The sequence below is a fragment of the Poeciliopsis prolifica genome, unplaced genomic scaffold (genome assembly GCF_027474105.1).
Source record: "Poeciliopsis prolifica strain line A6 unplaced genomic scaffold, Auburn_PproV2 SCAFFOLD006, whole genome shotgun sequence".
NCBI classification, from domain to species: domain Eukaryota; kingdom Metazoa; phylum Chordata; class Actinopteri; order Cyprinodontiformes; family Poeciliidae; genus Poeciliopsis; species Poeciliopsis prolifica.
Window position 1 is genome coordinate 17,178,677 of NW_026562381.1, and position 21,335 is coordinate 17,200,011.

General features: G+C 39.2%; 1 protein-coding gene across 1 annotated transcript in view; it reads left to right on the top strand.

The window, feature by feature from the left end:
* Positions 1 to 21,335, top strand: part of LOC129360392 (teneurin-3-like) — a 179,510-nt gene extending 158,175 nt beyond the window's left edge. The window contains 8 exon segments of the mRNA XM_055030568.1: positions 500 to 654; positions 8,805 to 9,688; positions 11,568 to 11,743; positions 12,034 to 12,269; positions 15,237 to 15,533; positions 17,114 to 18,707; positions 19,071 to 19,201; positions 19,708 to 21,335. Coding sequence (XP_054886543.1) covers positions 500 to 654; positions 8,805 to 9,688; positions 11,568 to 11,743; positions 12,034 to 12,269; positions 15,237 to 15,533; positions 17,114 to 18,707; positions 19,071 to 19,201; positions 19,708 to 20,460 — 4,226 coding nt within the window. The 3' untranslated portion in view covers positions 20,461 to 21,335.

The window sequence follows — 21,335 nt, forward strand, 5'->3', positions numbered from 1 at the left end:
TGTCGGTTGTATTCTTCTCGCTTATTTGTTTGTCAAATGATGAGCGGATCGTGATGATTGCGGAAGTCAAAGAATCTCCACAAAGCAGCAGCCGTTGGCAGGCAACCCTCCTTCTGAGGTCGTCTTTAGACAGAGGGGCTGACGAGGCGAGGCAAGTGCATATATACATATATATATGTATATATATATACATATATACACCGTATGAATACAGCCTTTCCCACTTCTGCCTGAGAAATTATTTAATAGCAGAAAAGCAGCCTGTGAATTATTGATGGCTGTGCTTTTTGCAGTGACCTGAATAATGGGAAGGCGAGCTTGACACATGTATCCATCGTGTTCTGTCCACTGAGTCATGCAAGCAGAGATGTGGCATCTCTACCATGTTTGCCTGTTATCACAAGCTCTTTTCCCCCCTGTTTTCTCTCCTTTTTTCTCATCCCACCAACCCCCTCCACTGCTGCTGCCGCCGCTGCCACCTCCCACCTGCTTTCAACAGGCATCGCCGTGAACAAGAACGGGCTGATTTATTTCGTCGACGGCACCACGATCAGAAAGGTGGACCAGAACGGCATCATCTCCACTTTCCTCGGCTCCAACGACCTGACATCGGCTCGTCCCCTGACCTGTGACAGCAGCATGGACATCAATCAGGTGACTTAAACAAAGAAGTGCCAGAAAGCTGTTAACACTTCTGCAGAGTGTGTCACAGTGCCACCTTGTGCTCCAAGCTCTGTAACCCCATTTCAAGCCGTCCCTGCACAGCGAGATGTGGTTACTGACACACGCACGCACACACACACACACAGCATGCAGTTGGTTTATAAGGGAAAGCAACACTTGCAGGATGCTTTTTTTCCACGGTTCACTGGCTTTAGTATTACTAGGAGTTTCCAAATTATTTGGTCATTTTGATTTTTTGGATGCTGCCGGAGTAGGAAAATATCTCTCTCTCTGAAAATTTTAACTTTTGCCTCGGAAAGTGTGATTACTTTCTGCCAGAAGATATTTGTCAGCATATTGAAATCTGTACAGTTAAATTAAATACACTTCATATTTAGTTGTTTCAAAATCAGTCTTTCTTATTTGTGCAAATAGTTTGAATTTCCCTAAAAGACGGGTTGAATTTTTTTGGTATTTCCCTCATGATATGAAAAATGTTTGTTGCAACAAAGAAACTGTTGAAGGCAGTTTTAATCTCAGCTAATTATCCTCACGGTGTGGTTCCTATCTGCAGAAGTCACTGGACCAGAGGCAGGTTCAGCCCGCACTCTTCACCAGTCCATTTCATAAACTATTTAAAAACTCATTTGCCTTCAGATGGCATTTGTTGTGATTTTTTTTTAAAGATGCAATTATTGCTGAAGATTTCATGCTGCTTTTGAATTACATTCATGTATTTTATAATTACTCTTAATCATTCTCATAATCTACTAGAAATCCATTCTGAAGGAATAATTGGTTCCTCCCCATTGAGCAATCGCTTGTACAAATTTAAATAAGCGAGGAGGTTCTGGTTATTTCCAAAGTAGGATGTTTTTCATCAATTAAATTGGATAGAAGGATTCATTATACTATTAATCACAATAATGTGTACTCCCTTGTGATTTACAAAATTCTAAAAAAATGTTAAAGCAAAATAAGTCAAAGAGCCAAAGACCTATTCTCTGAGTAATTATTTTTGATGGTTGAAGGTTTATGTATTTGAAATGAACATTAAAAATATTAACTGATTTTATGTGGTCACCCTGAAGAGTTTAGGAATTCTGATTTATAATATTATCTGTAACAGTAAATGAGAGGAACAATCTGGGAAAAGTAAAAAAAATATAGATCGTCCACATAACTTGCAAAATTTTGACAAAATTGGAAAATATTTTTAAACTGAAGAAACAAAATAACATATAAACAGTGAACTTGTAGATGAACTTTTATATTTTTTTCAAGTGAAAAAGGATGAAAAAAGGTTTTATTTTCTAGCTTTTTCCATCTTTTCTTTTTTGAAGGACAAAAATATAGTGACTTGCAAACACAGTAGCATCCATTGTCTATACTAGACAGGCTTTATCTTTAACTTGACACCTTACACTTTGACTTTAACATTTCATCCATCAGTGTCACTGATTCATCAGAAAAATAAAAAATGGGCATTTTACCACGTTTGGTCACTAAACAACAATATAGGCTTAACTGGATTTCTGGCCTTAAACTGGGTCTAAAACCCTAAACAACATATTTTTTATCTTTTTACAAACAAAATAAAGGTGCCGATGTACAGAGCCCTCCGGAGACATAGGATTTTTTTTTCTTTTGTGTTCCCTTCAAAAGGTTTTGTTCTCTTTCAATAATCTACTGATCAGTTGTGCGGCATAAATGTATACTGTAAGTCCTTCTTACAGTGACTGCTGTACTTTCTGCCTTAATATAAGGTTATAAGGTTTTTTTCATGGATGTTAATATCTGCTTGTGAAATATCTGATATTTTATATCTTTTTCTTTAGTCTGGAAAGGCAACACAAACCTATGATATAAACAGCAACTTTCCGTAAGTAGGAAAGAAATAAAAATACATCCAAACTATTTGGACTATTTCTGAGTTATTATCGCAGTGTAATAAGTCATCTGACAGTTTTGATTGTGTCTCTGCTATGTTCGTAGTCTGAATGGTTTAAAGGGCTGCTTTCAGAGCCGTTCCATCTTAGCCTGGCATAAACCGGCACTACTGTCACCACACACACACACACACACACACACACACACACACACACACACACACACACACACACACACACACACACACATACATACTAATGGCTTGTTTTCAATGAAATTTTTAAAATGTCTGTCGTCTGATGAGTTCTCATCAATTTAAAGACACAATTAAGATTCCTTTCTTCTTTTTTCTCTAGAAGAGATTATCCACCGCTGATTTTTGTCAAGGATGAGTTGATCCATCCCTTCCCTGTCAAGTCATAATTATACATTTTGAATTGGAGTTTGTCAAAGTTAGCCCAAATACCAAAATAAATCTGTCCATGAACTTCAACTTCAGTGTTAATTATTTGTCCTCGAATGCCCAGAATGCTATGCAGAAAAGAAATTGAGAACTCTCTGTGCAAATATTAGGATTTTAGAGGGAAAACTGGACAGACTTGCTTTTTTTTAAATGTAACTCATTGATCAACATTTTTCTGACCTTCCAAATGAATAAAATAAAATAATTGATATTAGATATTTTGACACACATTGACTGCCATTCAGAAGAAACTTGAGATCATATTTCAGGGTCAAAATAACATTCATAATAAGCTAAAAGATCCATCAAGGTTATTTTACATAATCAAGATGAATTTTGTGTGAAAGGCCAGATTGTATGTATTTATGGTCACTACATTAAGAAATGTAGTGTAATAAAGGGGATATGTAAACATTAGTGGGAGGTTTTTACACCACTAAGTGACTTCAGGTTCAAAAAGAAATGAGTTTTTATCTCAGAGCCAATTATAGAAAAGAATAATTACTGAGTTTGGGAGGGCGTGTTCGCTTGCAGCCGGAGCTGAATTAGTGTTTAGTGTTCCACAAGTAATTGTGGCAACACGAGTGATAATAAGGGAGTGCTCAGTAGTAGCTTGTTGAGCACATAAAACCTTTTTTACTTGGCGGAGCACGACTGCTGGCGGCTTTGTCCAAGAAAGCTTCAGTCTTCTACCTCAGCCTAAGGTAACATGAAAGCTCATCCTCTCCTAATGGAGGACAAGAAACGATTCTGAAACTGGGACTCTAAATACAATCTTCAACGTTCAGATCTGTGTCTGCTGCACACCTTGAGCGTTTTGTGAGCTGATTTCAGATGAATAATGCAGCAAAAAGGGCAAGAAAACAGACTTTTATCACACTAAAGTGAAAACTTTCACACCATGATTCGTTTTACTGCTTCTGCTCTTGGAAATAAAGTTGTTTCCATTCCTCCCACTTTGTGCTCAAGACAAAGCATTACTGTTTGAAACCAACACCAAACGGATGATTTATCATGGAAAAACGGACACTATGCTGGCTTACAAGTATAGACACATTCATCTTTACAAATTAACTCTGAGATACATAAATATCTATATATTAATATAGGGGGATATATATCAAAGACTAAATGGAAACCATATGTCACATTTTATTAAAAAATAAATAGTTTCTTCACTGAGTATCAGGGTTATTTAAGACACGTTCAACACATTTATTAAGCATCTCAACACAAACAAGTATGACAAATTACTTGGTAACATTTTTTCTATACACAAACTGTTATTAGAATTTCTGTATTTATGACAAAATATATACTGGATAAATTAAACAAAATACTTCACACCTTCTGTGGTATCAAGGTAAGGAGAAAAAACTCAAGAAAGACATGATAATGATAATAAAATCCCTAAAATATTGACACCAAAAAAGTTAAACACTTGATGTAAAATGGCTTAATATGAGCATTTTTCCTGTATGAAGCAAACTGGGACTTTACTGGAAAAACATCTATTACAATAAGTACATGTTTCCCTCAGTGTGAGATTTTTTCTGCCATCATAATGTTTTCATCTCTCAGTGTGAGTTTTCACATCATAGCTGCTGTCACTTTACTCAGGGTGGGTCAACCTGAGGCTCTGGAGTCAGAGGTGGCTCCCTGGACCTTTAACAATGGTCCTTAATAACTTTGGCTAAAATGATAAGAAACCAGTTGCTTTTTATGTTACTCATAAAACATAAATATATTTTTTGCAACAAAATGGCACTAAAGAAACCAGTCATATGTCAAACTGTGATTTTTTTTTCATAATTTTCCTTAAATACCAAAATCCCATTCGAACAAATATATGTATATCCTGTTCTTGCAAAAATGTTACTTTAAAACCTAGAAACAAAAAACAATAGTAGTTCTTTCAGAAAATATAACACATTTTCTTAGTAGATAACTTTAGCAAATTTAAACTAATTGAAGTTAGCTGAAATGAGGTGAATATAACTCTTTGTATGTTAAAAGTTGCAGACTTTATACATCTGTCAACATCACTGTTATCTCCAGTGAGGACCTCTGAATGTAACGCTGTTTTATTTTTTTATTTAAACGCCAAAGATCAAAAGAGATATTAAAACTGAGTGGATGCATGATCATAAAATCTTGTTTTGTGTACAAAGAATCAAATCTGTCTTTTGAATCAGTAATTTGATATAATTATTTAATTTCAGTCAAATTATATTAGGGTGACTTCTTTTTCAAATCTGCAATCATCTCACAAACCATGAAAGGGAATAACTCAAACTAAGAAATATTTTAAATTAAACAAGCAGCTTCCTGTTATTCTTATTGTGAGAAATACAGGGCGTCAAATGGGATTTTTCTTTATTGTTTAATATCAATATAACTTTTTCAATTACAATTAGTCCATAAAATGTGTCCTCAATAGATAAAGTAATCCAGGACATGTTAATAAAGTGCTGAAAATGCTAAATTAGAGAAATTGTATCTTCAGAAACCAAGAAAAGCATTTAAGAATAAACTGTTAGTCCTTCTGAAGTGGCTGGACTCACACAATGCATGAGGTCTAGACACACGTCATATAACATTATGTGACAAAAGCAGACATTAAAAATGATTTTTCTGTTGCATTATAAGTGCAAGAAATGTATAATAAGCTTTCATTTCAGTTGACGTTTGGGAGTATTTTTCTTGTGAACAGAATGGAAAGCAATCAGTATTTGTGTTTGTGAGTGGGTGGTGTGCTGAAAGAGGGAGAACATGAGAGAACATGAACAGAAAGCATTAATCTTGCTACTTTTTCCTTATTAACCAACTCATTTGGCGCAAAGCAACCAAGACAAAGCATTGGCACAACTGTGTGATCCTCCGGCACCCGGGCTGAAAAGCTGGCTCGCTGCAGTTTAACTAGTGGAAGCCTTAAAGGCATTGTTCTTTACTGTTAATCACCAAGCGGAAAAACACAAATTAGGGATGTTTGGACAGTTTTAATGACATGGTGTTGTTTCTCAAGGCCAGGTTAGTCATTTTTCCGCTGTTAGAAAAAGAAGCTTTTTATCCACCGAATGAAAGTCTGTTAGAAACTCCGGCTGGAACCGAAGGATTCTGGCTTTGGCTCGCTTAATGTTCTACAAGACGTGATTAATTATCTCATCACTTTAAATGCAGGAGACTTTTCTTTCATGTCATTTTGATTTATTCTGATATATGTCATTGATCACCATGTGAAGCTTTTCTTTCAGGTTACACCACCAAACCTCACAGCTTTAATGGAGCAGGAAGGCGTAAATTGCATGCTTAATGTTCTTTATGAGACATGCTCATTTACTTAGGTTGAAATCCACTAAAAAATTTAACACTATCAAGATTAAAATCATTAAAATGAACAGATTAGTTATCCCAAACATGTTAAAATAGTCAAAGACTTTAGACATTTTGGAAGAGATGAAAATTCAGCTACTGGATGGCAACACTGAGTAAAACTAGAAGCTGTTGTTTAATAAAGTAAACCCACTTTTATTAGCAAATATTACAATAATAATATCACATTTTGTAATATTTTAAACCAGAAACTTTGGATTTGATGGACATTTGTCTGTAATCATGAAATAAAAGGGAAACAATTCACAATTTTCTAATAATTTTAAAATAAAAATAAACAGACATTTACTACCATGCCCTAAAAAAACCAGTTCAGACAACTGGGTTTAGAAGTATCTAAATCAGCCACAAAAACAATGGCGACTGAGACATGATCACCTGTTTATTGGACAGAAAGAAGTGGATTTACCAACTACCTATGTCTGTGTCTTCCCTTTGAGAGCCACTTACTGCAGGTCATCACAGAATCACGGTTTAGATTCCTGCTTTCATTGTTGAAAGGGGAATCCATCTGTTTTATATACCAGCCACACAACAAAACAACCCAGTTATGAGCTTGTAGGATCAACATTTGCAGAGTTCCTCTTGGCTCTTTAAATTCTTTTATTCCACCTTTGGTAAACAAAAGACAATCCTGCAGGTGAAAGATTTTAATTCTGTATTGGACTTAAGCTCCTCCAGGTAGATCTGCTTGTATTCAAATATGCAGCAATAGCCCAGAAACTGGATTAAAGCTGTTTATTGTGATGCAACAAATGCATTTTTGAGAAAAGTTGGAAAGATGTAGGTCTTTGTCTAAACAATACATTTCTGATTTTCTAAACTCCATGCATTTTTTTTCTGTATTTGGTTGGCTTAATTGTCTCTCTTGTAAATTAGATATTGAAACTCAATGAGCCAACTTGTATAAATAAAGGCCAAATAAATAAAAAATGTTCTTTTAACAGTTCCTCCCAGATATATTTGGATTTCAAAATGTTACAACTACAAACCTCAGTGTTTTTTATTGGGTTTTATGTTTCAGACCAACTAACACAAGCTAGTGTTCAATTGTTCAATGTTGTAGATGGAAAATTATGCACGTTATTTTTTTCTGTCTTTTTTTGTAATAATAAGAATAAAAACTGTGAGGCAACATATATTCAACCCCTCTTACTCCAATACCTCTAAATGATCTGATGTTATCTGTAGAGATGAACACTGCTAATATTTTAGTTATGACTGCAGAACAGAAGTTTGGCATTTTGTGCTGTTTTTATTGTGTTAATTTTATATGACTTTGAACTGTGATTGTATCTGTGGACTCTGCATGTCGTGTGATTTCAGACTGTGTGAACTAACCTGGAAACTAGCTTAAGCTACATCTGGTCCAAAGCATCTTTAATTAATATTTTTTGCACATTGCCCCCGTTAAATAAACTAAACTAGTTGCTCTAACCCTAAAGCACTAGTCATAAACAGCTAACTGTGCTAAATGTTTTTAAAGTTAGAAAAAGCTATGTGTGTTTAACCCAACTGATGATACATCACAACTGCTGTGGTTATACATGGTAGTGGCAGCATCATGCTTTCAAGCAGAAAAGTAGCTAAGAGTTTACAGATGGAAAGATGGAGGCACATACATAAAAGTCCTGGGGAAAAAAGCGTTAGAACGGCCTAGTTAAAGTCCACACCTAAGTCCAATTGTAATTCTGTGGCAATACTTTAAGCCTAATCTTGAGCTGAACTTGAGCTATTTGGTCAAGAAAAGTTGGTGAAAAATTCAGTCTCTAGACTGCAGTGAAAATTATGGACGTGCTAAAAACATTTACGCCACACTTTTCAGATTTTTAGTGGTAAAAAAAACTGAAAAGCATTTAAATTCTCTTCCCTAAATGTATTTTTTGTGTTGCTCTATCAGGTAGAACCTCATAAAAATACAGTCTGTGGTTGTAACACGTCTAAATGTTCAACATTTATGAATACTTTGGTGAGGCACAGCGTGTTAGGATGTTAGTATTGTGCTTCAGAAAATACTCCTTCTTGATATATTCCATACAAAAGATTTCCAGATTTGAGTGTGAAGCCTCTTCTATCACACTCTGACACTGACAATCTGCCATTCACAGTGAGATTTGTGGAGGTTAGAAAGAGGCCGGGGTTTGTGATTCTTTCTGGCTCTTATTTTTCTTGACACAATAACATCTGTCACTTTTCTGATTCAGTCTGTGCAGATTCATCTGCCTTTTGGCTATGTTTACTGACACATTGTGAGTGCGTGTGTCTGTGATAAAAGTTTACAAAAATAACTTCATGGAGCATTTTTGCTGAAAGAAGTTATCACTGAATAAAATACTTGGCTTTTTTCTCAATTAAATTGGAGTTGGAATTATATGTCATATTTTCTGTATTGCAGGTGATTTTAGAGTGGCCCACAGATCTAGCAGTCAGCCCGATGGACAACTCGCTGTATGTGCTGGACAACAACATCGTGCTGCGCATCACTGAGAACGGTCAAGTCAGCATTGCAGCAGGTCGACCCGTCCACTGCCCGCTGGCTGGACTGGAGCGAGGCGTAGCTGGTGGACAAAGAGCTCATTTGACCCCTCTAGAGTCGGCCGTTTCCATCGCCATATCCTACCACGGTACCATCTACGTCGCAGAGACAGATGAGAGGAAGATGAGCAGGATCCGGAAGGTTTCCGTGGATGGGGAGATAACACATTTGGCTGGAGCTCCCTCCGACTGCGACTGCAAGAACGATGCCAACTGTGACTGCTATCAGACAGGAGACGGCTATGCCAAAGATGCGAGGCTGAACGGTCCTTCTTCATTAGTGGCGGCTCCAGATGGAACGCTATATGTGGCAGACCTGGGGAACATCCGCATCCGCGCTATCTCACGAAATGGGCCAACTTTGACTTCCAATGGCGGTGCTTATGAGGTAGCTTCCCCCGACGCTCAGGAGGTCTACATGTTTGACAGCAACGGCACCCACCAACACACCGCCAGCTTGCTCACCGGAGACCTGAAGTACACGTTCAGCTACAGCACAGAGAACGACATCACAGCTGCTACCGACAGCAGCGGGAACACGCTGAGGATCCGGAGGGACGCCAACCGCATGCCGGTGCGGATCGTTGCCCCTGACAACCAGGTGATTTGGCTAACGATGGGCACCAACGGTGGCCTGAAAACATTGACCGCGCAGGGTCAGGAGCTGGTGCTGCTGACGTACCACGGCAACAACGGCCTGCTGGCCACAAAGACTTCAGAGATCGGCTGGACAACTTTCTATGAGTGAGTAGAAACACTGGGAATGAGTCGGCAGAAATCATTCTGATTGTCTGATTGGTTTAGCTTTCAAATTCAGGAAACAGCTCACAGTGCAAATTAGAATGCGCCTTCCACTTTGTGCAAGCTAATAAACGTGGTGTAAAGATTTGGCAGGTGGAATTGTGTTTGGGAACGAAACGCCACATCCTGCATCTCTGGGATAAGAAGGAACTATTAACGGTCATGTAATTGAAAGGTTTATTTATTTATTTCTGATGTTACCTTCTGACATTATTAATAAACTGTAGGTGTGTTTTTATGTGTAGGCTGTGCAGTAGATTAATGTGAATATTTGTCCATAAAACCACTTACGTTTATTTAGATCCACTTCTTTCTTCCCTATTTATGTGTTGCAAGATGATGCCGAGAGGCTCTTATGGTCCTGTGTTGTTCCTTTGACCCGAAGCTGTGGTCAGGTTTTTAAGGTCTGTTATAAAGTCACAACAGACTTTTTGAGAATATTAAAATGCTCTCGTTTTGTTTTTACTTAAATAGATCTCTAGTATAATATAATGATGATGATGATGACGATGATGTATAGACCACCTTCAGCTGCAGCCAACCTTGTGATACGATCTGGCCCTTTCTGTCACATAATTCCTGCCTTGGCATTTTTCTCCGGCTTCCAGACGGTTTTGGGGTCCAGTGTGAAGTTCTCTCTGTTACATATGGAGTCCTGCTCGGCCAGGAACCTTTATATGGGTCTGACTGGACTCAGCTGCTTGCTAAGGTCGGCTGATCTGGGTTTGTACGACCTTAAACTAAAACCAATATTTTTCACAGGCTTTTCTATATATGAGCGCTCTTTGAATTATTGTATTTCTTTGCAAGTTGAAGTGCATGTACTTTAACTTGTAAGGAACTTTGTGAGTCTTCAGAAAAGCACTATATTAATTTATTTACTTATTTTCCAAAAAGTAAAATAAGAAGGACATTTGTAAGGGAGTCAAATACATTTTCCCCACTGTACATATTTACACATTAAAATAATATAGAACACATATAGAAACATCAGGCAGATTTTATTGTTTTCCAGGAATTTGGCTGTTTAAATCACTATTACGATATTTTGAAAATATGGTCATGTTATAGATTTTTTTGTTGCTTTGAAGATTAGATTCAAAGTGTCAAAAATAACTATTTTTGAATCATGAATCTGTCACACGCTTATTCCATAAATTGTGACTCATTCCTACCTGCAAATTGCCAAGGGTGCAGAATTAATCGAAATCTAATTATAAAATGTCCCTCAGATGTGTAAAATTTCTCAGTTAGACCTCAATAACCCCATAAAGTGAGTTACATTTGTCTTTTATTTATATATTAACGAGTGCTATTAGAGCAGTTACAAGTGTAAAAAAGAGATTAGATAAAATGAATAATTGTATTTAATTAAAGTAAGCCACTTAAATTTTTTTTATCATAATCCAATTTGTTTTGGAAGCAAAGCATCTCAGCGTCATTTTTTTTGTCACATGACATTAAGCCGCACATGATACCCTCACTACAACAAAAACAGCCAATCGTGATTATGACACATCAATCACTCTAAAAAATAAAATAAAACTCATAATAAGTTTTATTTAATCTTCCTGATAGCTGTGAGATTTGTCACTCAGCCTTATTCTGTGCGGATCGTGCCTGAGCCACTTTAACAGACATCCTTCCGCTCCTGTGCCAGAAGTGGGAAATATCCGGGGATGAAAATGTGACATTTTAATTAGAAGAAAGTCGGCCGTCTCACCCAAGTATGAAGCAGCTGATAATTGAAATGCATTGTAGCCTGGGAGCCCTCATACATATAAATGCTTTGTCATTTTTGATGTTTCCTTTTGTCAAACAGCTATGACAGTGAAGGGCGCCTAATGAACGTGACGTTCCCCACGGGAATGGTGAATAACTTGTACACAGACATATACAGCGCTCTGATGGTGGACATCGAAAGCTCCCTGACAGAGGAGGAAATCAGCATCACCACCAACGCCTCGACCATCCGAGCCTTCTACACTCTGGCTCAGGGTAAGGCTTTGTCGCCGGCGCCACAGCACAGCAGCTGTTATTTATCATTGTTTCAAGGGTCTGCAGGGCAATGTTGAGTAAGCCTGAGTCGTGTGTCATTATGACTCAGAGGGTCCGGTAGTGTAAATGATTGCTCTGTGGGAGTGTGGGCCGGGGTGTCAGGGAGACGCACCAACCTTGTGCTTTCTCCTCTCTTCCACAACCAGATGGACCCGCTATTTCCTCACATCACTCTTCGTTAAGACTTCAAATAAAATCTGAGATGCTAAACAATTGTTCTCCACCAACAGACCAGTGTAGAAGCAGCTACCAAGTGGGCTACGACAACTCGCTGAGGATTACCTACGCCAACGGGATGGACACCCACTACCAAACGGAGCCCCACATCCTGACTGGAGCTGCCAACCCGACTGTCGCCAGGCGCAACATGAGCCTGCCAGGAGAGGTTGGGCAAAACTTGGTGGAGTGGCGCTTTCGCAAAGAACAAGCCAGAGGAAAAGTTATCGTGTTTGGGCGAAAGCTGAGGGTAAGTCTGGATCTGGTTTAAATCCCCGTCTTTTCCCCTCTGTGGCACACGCGGCTCTCATGATATGGGATGCACAAAAAACAAGAGAGGTTGCAAAACTGTGTGAACTGGTTCTGTCAACAGAAGGTTATTCTGGGCAGACTGTTTAAAAACTACTGTTTCTCCTGAAATAAAGACAACACATTTACTGTTGCTACCAGTAACACTTTCTGTTAAACAAAGAGGACAGCAGATGATATCCAAGTCAATATGCAAGCGATGAACATTTCACAATAATCTAGAGATAAAAAGCCTCCTCAGAAATGTGTGAAATATGAGTAAAAGAAATGATCTGTAATCATTTTAGTTATTTTGTCATTCCACTCCACAGTGGAGTAAAAACATTAAGAACAAAACAATTCTCAAGTAAAATCTCAGCATCCACAACTTCTCTGCAAAAGTAAGATTCTGGTGTCAGGTCGGAAATTATTTCCACTTTACAAACATTGAACAAATAATAGTTTATAAAATTCAAATGTGTGGCCCTGTGTCACTGAAAATATAATAATTACTAATAATAAATAATAATAAAAAAACAGAGATCATTAAATACAAATAAAAAGTCACATCCATATCTGCATGTGTCATGGAAAAACAGCGGCTGACCAGTGAGGTTAAGACTGTTAAGTGACGTCGTGCAATGAAAGTACAAATTACTGGTCACTGTTGTGATGACAACACTCTTTGGTATGAACGCCGTTACTGAGTGAAGATGACTCAGTTGTTGCAAACTTCATCATGTGATGTCTAAACCAAAGTCAGAGAAATGCAGAAGCTAGTTGAAGAAAAACTTTATTTTCAATAATGTGTTGCAATAATGTTGCTGCACAGTGGTGCAGCAACATGAGCCTGTTTGGTTGGTCGCTGGTTTGCTTTAACATTCAGCTTTCAACGCTGAACCTGAAAACATGTCAAATGTTTTGGCAAGTTAAGAGAAGGATCTTCATTTTGTAGCTGTTGTTTTTGTGATGCTAGCTGTGCTAATATGCTAAAAACAGATTAAATATTTGGATTGCTGATCTTATAACATTCTAAATTGTAGTTATCAAAAAATAATTTGAATGATCAGTCTTTATACTGCCAGATCAAATCCAGGAATCACAAAAATCAAATCGATTTGTATGCAATCGCAGCTCTAAACGCTAGAATAACTCGATAACCGTGAACATGATGTCCTTCAGGCCAGATAGTGAAACTAAACCTCTAAAAAGGCTGATGAGCAGCAGCTGTGTCGCTCGTGGCTTGGCACCTGTTGCGTGTTTCTGGCATCGCCGTCTGTGCTGCTGCAGTTTGTGCTCCAGGCTAATCAGAAAACTGATTGTGCTGCTTTTTGTAAGAAGCTAATTATACCGAAAGCAAGATAAACAGGAGGGAGCTTCATTACTTGAATGTTCTCAACCTTTTTATTATTTTCAGCATCATTAAAATACACCAAGACTTTATGTTTTTCATGGATGATACATTTTCTGAATAAAAAAACAACTTTGTTAAGAGTTGAAAAATATTTCATCAATGTGTTTATGTGAAAGAAATACTGAACCCACAACAAAGGAGTTGAGGAACGACTTTGCAATATTTAACAGTTGGTTGGTTGAGAAATCAGTAGAAAAAAACACAATAAACACAAAAAAGTTTAGATGTGTTTGAAAAAGAGATGAAAAGGTTCTGATGTCTAATGGTTGAAATCAACTGCAACAAATAACGTTCCAGGTCATTTGTCATGTGTTGGTTAACATTTATTCCCAGGCAAATTTCCAGTGATCACGATCCAACGTAACCTCCTTCTAATGCATTAACATTTGGTTTTTAAATGTTGTTGAGGTTTAACTGAAACATGCAAACACATTGAAACAGATGATTGATATGTAAATATGCTATTTTAAATGAAACTGCTTTCATGACATTCATGATTGATTAATTAATAAAGCAGCTTTTAAAGCATTAAAAATTTTAACTTGATTAATTCATTTATGTTTTTACATGCAAAGTATCTGGCCAGAATCTTTGTATCTGTAAGTTTCTGATACGCCCATAAATCTGACACACAAACCGCATTTGCTAACAACAGTGATGGACGACAAAGCCACGTCCCTCGGCCCACTGGGGGTTCATTTCTGGTTCTAACATGATCTGACGGGACTCTGGAAAAGTCTGTTATGTTCAAGTTGTGTTAGAAGGAGTTGTCCTATCAGCAAAGCTTTCGAGGCTTGAATAGCATCTCAATGCTAACCATGCTGCAGCAGCATCCCCTGCTCTAATCTCAGTTTCCACAGCTCCACATTTCTGAAGAAGGGATTCCAGAAACTCTGGAAATCCAATCCGATGGTCGAATAACAGATTAAAAACAAAAATTATCTTTGTTGACTTGATACATATTCAATAATTTAGCAGCAAGAAAAGTTTTTGAATTTAAAATTATTTTGTCCATTTAAATAGTTTTTGATTTATTGTGATTAATTAATAACAGACCCTGCAATTAACTCTAATTTTTAATGGACCTCTAGTTTTCGGACACATCGCTGTGTCTGTGACGAAAGGTCTAACCTTCGATCCCCTGCCTGAGAAGATCATTAATACTCTAGAGCTGTACATAAGTCCAGTCCATCTCTTCTTGCTCCCTCTTCCCCGACTCTGACTCAGATTTATGACTTACACTCCTTCATGAACTTCTCTTGGGTAGCAACGTGAACTCACTGATTTTTGTCACCACCAGATTTAAGACCGCCTGAACATTTTACAGTGTCTTTCTGTTTAAAGAGCTCCTCTTTGTGATATGTTCTCTTTTACAGAAAAGCAGTAATATTTGAATTATATACATATTTTATTTTCTATTTAACTACGTTTTAAAGAGCTTTCGATTAAAACAGGATCCTGACTGCAATTCAGAGTATAGTTTTTATGTAACCAACTGTTAAATTTTACCCACAGGTGAATGGTCGGAACATTCTCTCTGTTGATTACGATCGCACCCTGAGGACTGAGAAGATTTACGACGACCACAGGAAGTTCCTGTTAAAGATTATATATGACAATGCGGGCCACCCGGTCCTGTGGGTGCCCAGCAGTAAGCTACTGCCAGTTAATGTGAGCCGCACAAGCACCGGGCAAATCAGTGCCCTACAGAGAGGCCCCACCACAGAGAGACTCGAGTACGATAGCCAAGGCCGCCTGATTTCCAAGGTGTTCGCAGACGGGAAGATATGGAGCTACACCTACCTGGAGCAGGTGAGAAAATCGCATCACCAGCAGAAATAACAAGAAAGATATATTATGCAGCAGCACAGTTTTACCCCAGAAGATAAATCTGGACCTTAAGTTTCCCTGCTGTTTCTCTGATATATGTCAGGGTTAATTAAGTTCAGGAGGCCTCAACATGATTTAAACAGTAAGGCTAATTACTACTGCTACAATTACATTTGTTCTCCACATTTGTGTGAGGCAGTGAGCGGGAGCAGCGCAGCAGGATGTTCTACCTCAGAACGCATTGCTCATCGCAGAAAATGGACTAAATGTGCTACTTCGTCATAAACTCTTCAAAACAAAACACTGCAGACTCATGCTGCTGAAACCAGAAGTTTACATACACCAAAAAGAAAGACACAAAACCATTTGAATTTAAATCAGATCAAACTTTTCTTGTTTACAGTCAGCTCAATTGACCAAAATTATTTTTATTTGCAAAATATCACAATAACAAGAAAAATAATATATCAGAGATTTATGTATAAATGTCTTCAAAATCAGAATTTGACACATATTTCCTCAGTTTTTGCAGTGATGTATATAAATATCTGATCTTGAAGATGTACACAATGAGTTAAAGGCACTTTCACTAAAACAAGTCAAAACAAGGAGAATTTTTGATTATATAAAAAACTGTAAAATGGTGTTTGTGATTAGTTTTAATGACAGTAACAGAAAATGTTTTGGTCAAAATTTGTGACAAATATTTTTCATGTATAGATTTTTATTAATAGCTGCATGGAAAGATTATAACTCAGGATGGTTTTGATTGCTTCATGTTCAGCTCTTTTCAAGTTTTTGCTATGTATTTCACCTGCATATATCAACTGGGTTAAATATTTCAGTCCTCATTTAAGATACATATAAGTAAATAAAAGCTAACTGCATTGATGATCTGCGCATTTTGCTGCTCCATGTCAGAGGCAGCAGCTCTCAGATGTACACTTCCCCTCGTCTCTTGTAGAATGTGTTTAAAATTGTGCTGGAATGATCACCAACAAAAACATGCAAATATGTATTTTTTTTTTCTCCAGTCACTTCTGGCTCCATCCTGTCATTGCATGACCTAGAAAGGCCATGTCAACACTGACACTGGCAGCACAAGGGGCTCAGGAAACCTCAGTGTAGCGACGGATGACTGGGCATGACATTTTAACAGAGAGACTTCGGGAGACAGAGCACGCTCTAAAAAAAATGCATATTTTTGACTTGATTTATCAGGCTGTCTGGATACCAGGAGTTAATAAACTGCTGATCGACATGTATATGTATGTAAGAATTACATTTGAATCAGACTGTATCTCATTAAATGTTTTTAAATAAGTCCTGACCTAGCACACTAGATATCCCTTTTTCTTGGTCATTTTGCATTGATTTGATAATGTGCAGCTCAGGTAGCTCAGGTCTCACACGTGTCACAGTTCTACTTTCTACATTTTTTATGCACAAGGTTTCACCTTTCCTCAAACCAGAAAATTTCTACTTTCTGCCTTGCTTTGAAAATATATTCTGCAGGCAAGCGACTAAAAAAAGCACACTGTGTTTTGCTCTCTTCCCCTCAGTCTATGGTTCTCCTGCTTCACAGTCAACGGCAGTACATATTTGAGTTCGACTCTCTCGAGCGGCTTTCTGCTGTCACCATGCCAAGTGTGGCCCGCTACACCATGCACACCATTCGTTCTGTGGGCTACTACAGGAACCTTTATCACCCACCTGAGAGCAACGCCTCGGTAGCTGTGGATTACAGCGAAGACGGCCTCCTGCTGAGAGTGGCTCACCTCGGGACCGGCCGTAGAGTTCTGTACAGATACCGCCGGCAGAACAAGGTTTCTGAGATCTTGTACGACAGCACGAGAGTCAGCTTCACCTACGACGAGACGGCAGGTGTGCTGAAGACCGTCAACCTGCAGAACGAGGGCTTCATCTGCTCCATCCGTTACCGGCAAGTTGGTCCCCTGGTGGACCGGCAGATTTTTCGCTTCAGTGAAGATGGCATGGTGAACGCACGTTTCGATTACACGTATGACAGCAGCCTGCGTGTCACCAGCGTCCAAGGCGTCATCAACGAAACGCCGCTACCAATCGACCTCTACCAGTTTGACGACATTTCAGGAAAGATCGAACAGTTTGGGAAGTTTGGTGTCATCTACTATGACATAAATCAGATCATTTCCACGGCTGTCATGACGTACACAAAACACTTTGATGCACACGGACGCATCAAAGAGATCCAGTATGAGATATTTCGTTCACTGATGTACTGGATTACTTTCCAGTACGACGATGTGGGTAGAGTCACTAAGAGAGAACTCAAGATTGGTCCCTTTGCCAACACCACCAAATACAGCTATGAGTACGATGTGGACGGCCAGCTGCAGACCGTGTTTCTAAATGACAAAGTAGTGTGGCGCTACACTTATGACCTGAATGGAAACCTGCACCTGCTGAATGCTGGTAACAGCGGCCGGCTCCTGCCTCTGCGCTACGACCTGCGAGACCGCATCACCCGCCTCGGAGACATCCAGTACAGGATGGACGAAGACGGCTTCCTCCGTCAGAGAGGAGCAGAAATCTTTGAGTACAACTCCAAAGGACACCTGGTGAGGGTCTACAGCAAAAGCAGCGGCTGGACAATCCAGTATCGCTACGACGGCCTCGGACGCAGAGTCTCAACTAAGACCAGTCTGGGCCAGCACCTGCAGTACTTTTACGCAGATTTGAGCTACCCAGGATAACACAAACTCCACCTCTTCTACTCACTCCAAGGTGACCTCCAAGGTCATCTCTTTGCCATGGAGATCAGCAGTGGAGAAGAGTTCTACATTGCTTGTGATAACACCGGCACACCTCTGGCCGTCTTCACCAGCAACGGCCTTCTGGTCAAACAGCTTCAGTACACCGCGTACGGTGAGATCTACTTTGACTCTAACCCTGACTTTCAGCTGGTGCTGGGCTTTCATGGTGGACTGTATGATCCTCTGACCAAACTGCTGCACTTTGGAGAGCAGGATTATGATATCATGTCTGGCAGGTGGACGATTCCAGATATCTCTGCTTGGAAAAAGGTTGCCAAAGAGCCGGCTCCTTTTAACTTGTACATGTTCAGAAATAATAATCCGATCAGCAAAGTCCATGAACTGAAAGAGTATGTTGCAGGTAAGATATTTACTTCTTATAGCAGAGAATTTTGATACATGTATTTTTTTAAGAACATATCGTTATCCAGCTGTTCTCCCCTCAACAAAAATACTGGGTCATTTGCTCAGATTAGCTATTAATTAATTGATTTGTCAACTGAAGGATGATGATGAGGATGATGTATGTATTTTTCAGATACAGACTGCTGAGTTTAAGTTTGAACACCTCATACGTCATTAATCAAGGTTGATGTTACTAGAGGGGGATAACTTTTTTTCAAATATAGCTCTTTTGGATGGATAGTTACTTAAATATTGTTTTTTTTTAAACAAAAGTTAGGAGGGAGTCATGAGTTTATAAAGTCTTCTTTCGATTTTGCAGATGTGAACAGTTGGCTTGTAACGTTTGGGTTTCATCTTCACAACACCATTCCCGGGTTTCCCGTTCCAAAGTTTGATCTGAGCATGCCCTCCTATGAGCTGAGGAAGAGTCAACTGTGGGATGATCTGCCGGTGGGTAAAACGCCAAGCTCTTTTATTTACTGAACAGATAAATAGAACCTGCAGCTAATGCAGAAAAAAATTACTTTGTTTACCTCACTGTCTTGAAGGTGCCATCCCTTAATTAGACTGCCATGTATTTCATGGAATATCCACCTTAATTGGTCTATTTTTGTATAATAATTATAATCATATAATGAGAAAGTGTTCCTCCGCCTACCTTCGGTTAATAGTTGAAATGTGTTAAAGCTGTCTAATTTTATATGAAATGCTGCTGTAAAACAGTCTTTGATGTTATTTATGCAAGAAATCCTTAGTCTAAAATCTTAACACAACATAAAGGAAATCATCAGGGATTTATCTACATTAGACTTAAGAACATGGATTAAAAATACCACTGCCTCAAATAGGGATAAAAAGCAGCTCTGTGAAGCCAAGCAGTAGCTGGTTCTAAATGGCCTAGAGAGTCAGGTTCTGCCATGTTCAGGCGTTAACGTTTCACTGCACTTTTCCTACAGTCTATCTCTGGGGTCCAGCAGGAAGTAACCAGACAAGCACATTCTCTCTTGTCATTCGAGCGGCTGCCAGAGGTCCATCTCAGCCGAGGTCGAAGAGGTGAAAAGCCTTGGCTGTGGTTCTCGGCTGCAAAGTCTCCCATCGGAAGAGCTGTTATGTTTGCCATATATAAAGGCAGCGTCCACACAAACGCGCTTAACGTGGCGAGTGAGGACTGCATCAAGGTTGCAACGATCCTCAATAACGCGTTCTATCTGGAGGACCTCCACTTCACCATAGAAGGATGGGACACGCACTTCTTTGTGAAGCCGGGCCTCCCGGACGCGGACCTTGCCGCGCTGCACCTGACCAGCGGACACAAGACCCTGGAGAACGGCATCAATGTGACGGTGTCTCAGTCCACCACCGTCATGGACAGCAGGACTCGCCGCTTCGCAGACGTGGACATCCGCGCCGGGGCTCTGGCTTTTCACATCCGCTACGGCTCCACGGTGGACGAGGAGAAAGTGCGGGTGGTTGAGCTTGCGCGTCAACGCGCCCTGGCGGGGGCGTGGGCCCGAGAGCAGCAGCGGGTGCGTGACGGGGAGGAGGGGGTTCGCCCCTGGACAGAGGGGGAGAAGAGGCAGCTGCTGAGTGGTGGGAAAGTGTTGGGATACGACGGGTACTACGTGCTTTCCATTGAGCAGTACCCGGAATTAGCAGATAACGCCAACAACATACATTTCCTGCGGCAAAGTGAGATTGGGAAAAGGTAACAATTCCAGGTGCATTACCTGCCAAAGAAACTCAGTTTTGGTAGTGAAATCAATGTAGAGAAAATGAAACAGCTGCTGTTATGTACAGAGTGTGGCTTTGTTTTGTAAAAAATAAAATAAAAAAAAGAAATAAGTAAAAAAGGAGGAGAAAAAGGGTCAAAAGCGATGCTGTGCATTGTGACCTACAGACTTCAGAGTAAATGTACAACTACACGAAGCCTTAACATGGCAATTACAGGTCAGTTCCTCTGTAGCACAAGCCTTTTGGACTCGGGACTCCAAAGCAGAGGAACCTGGATGTTTTTAACCAGACGCTGAGCTTATGTAGGTGTTTTATGTTTGATTTTTTTATGTTTTCATCTGGAAACGTGTGGTTGAACAAAGTGTCAATGGAACAGAGGAAATGTTTACATTATGCATACCTGCACTTCTCTAGAAGTACTGGGCCCTTGGATCCACGTTCCTGGAGCAAGCAGCGTTCTCAAGCAAATATTTGTTTTAAAACCAAGAGACTTCTGATGTTTATTCTCACCAGACAACCACTATGTATGCCAGATTTAGCACTGTAAAACATCAATATGTCATATTCTCTTTAAAATGCTTTTAAATGGAAAAAAAAAAGATGTTTCAATACCTAAAATAGTAATTGTGGGAGAAAAAAAGTGCAGCGAAGTTGTGATGAACTTTGTTGAGGATGTGGAGCAGCACAGGTGTGTCTGGGATATCACAGGGACACCATCTTTTGTAAATGATCCAAGAGTTTTATGCAGTTTTTTTGTTTCTTTTTAAGAAACTGAATCAATGTCTGTACAAGTCATTAACAGTAATTTATGTTGTGTTTATACATAAATAAAGTCAAGCTGGTTTTAATTTCA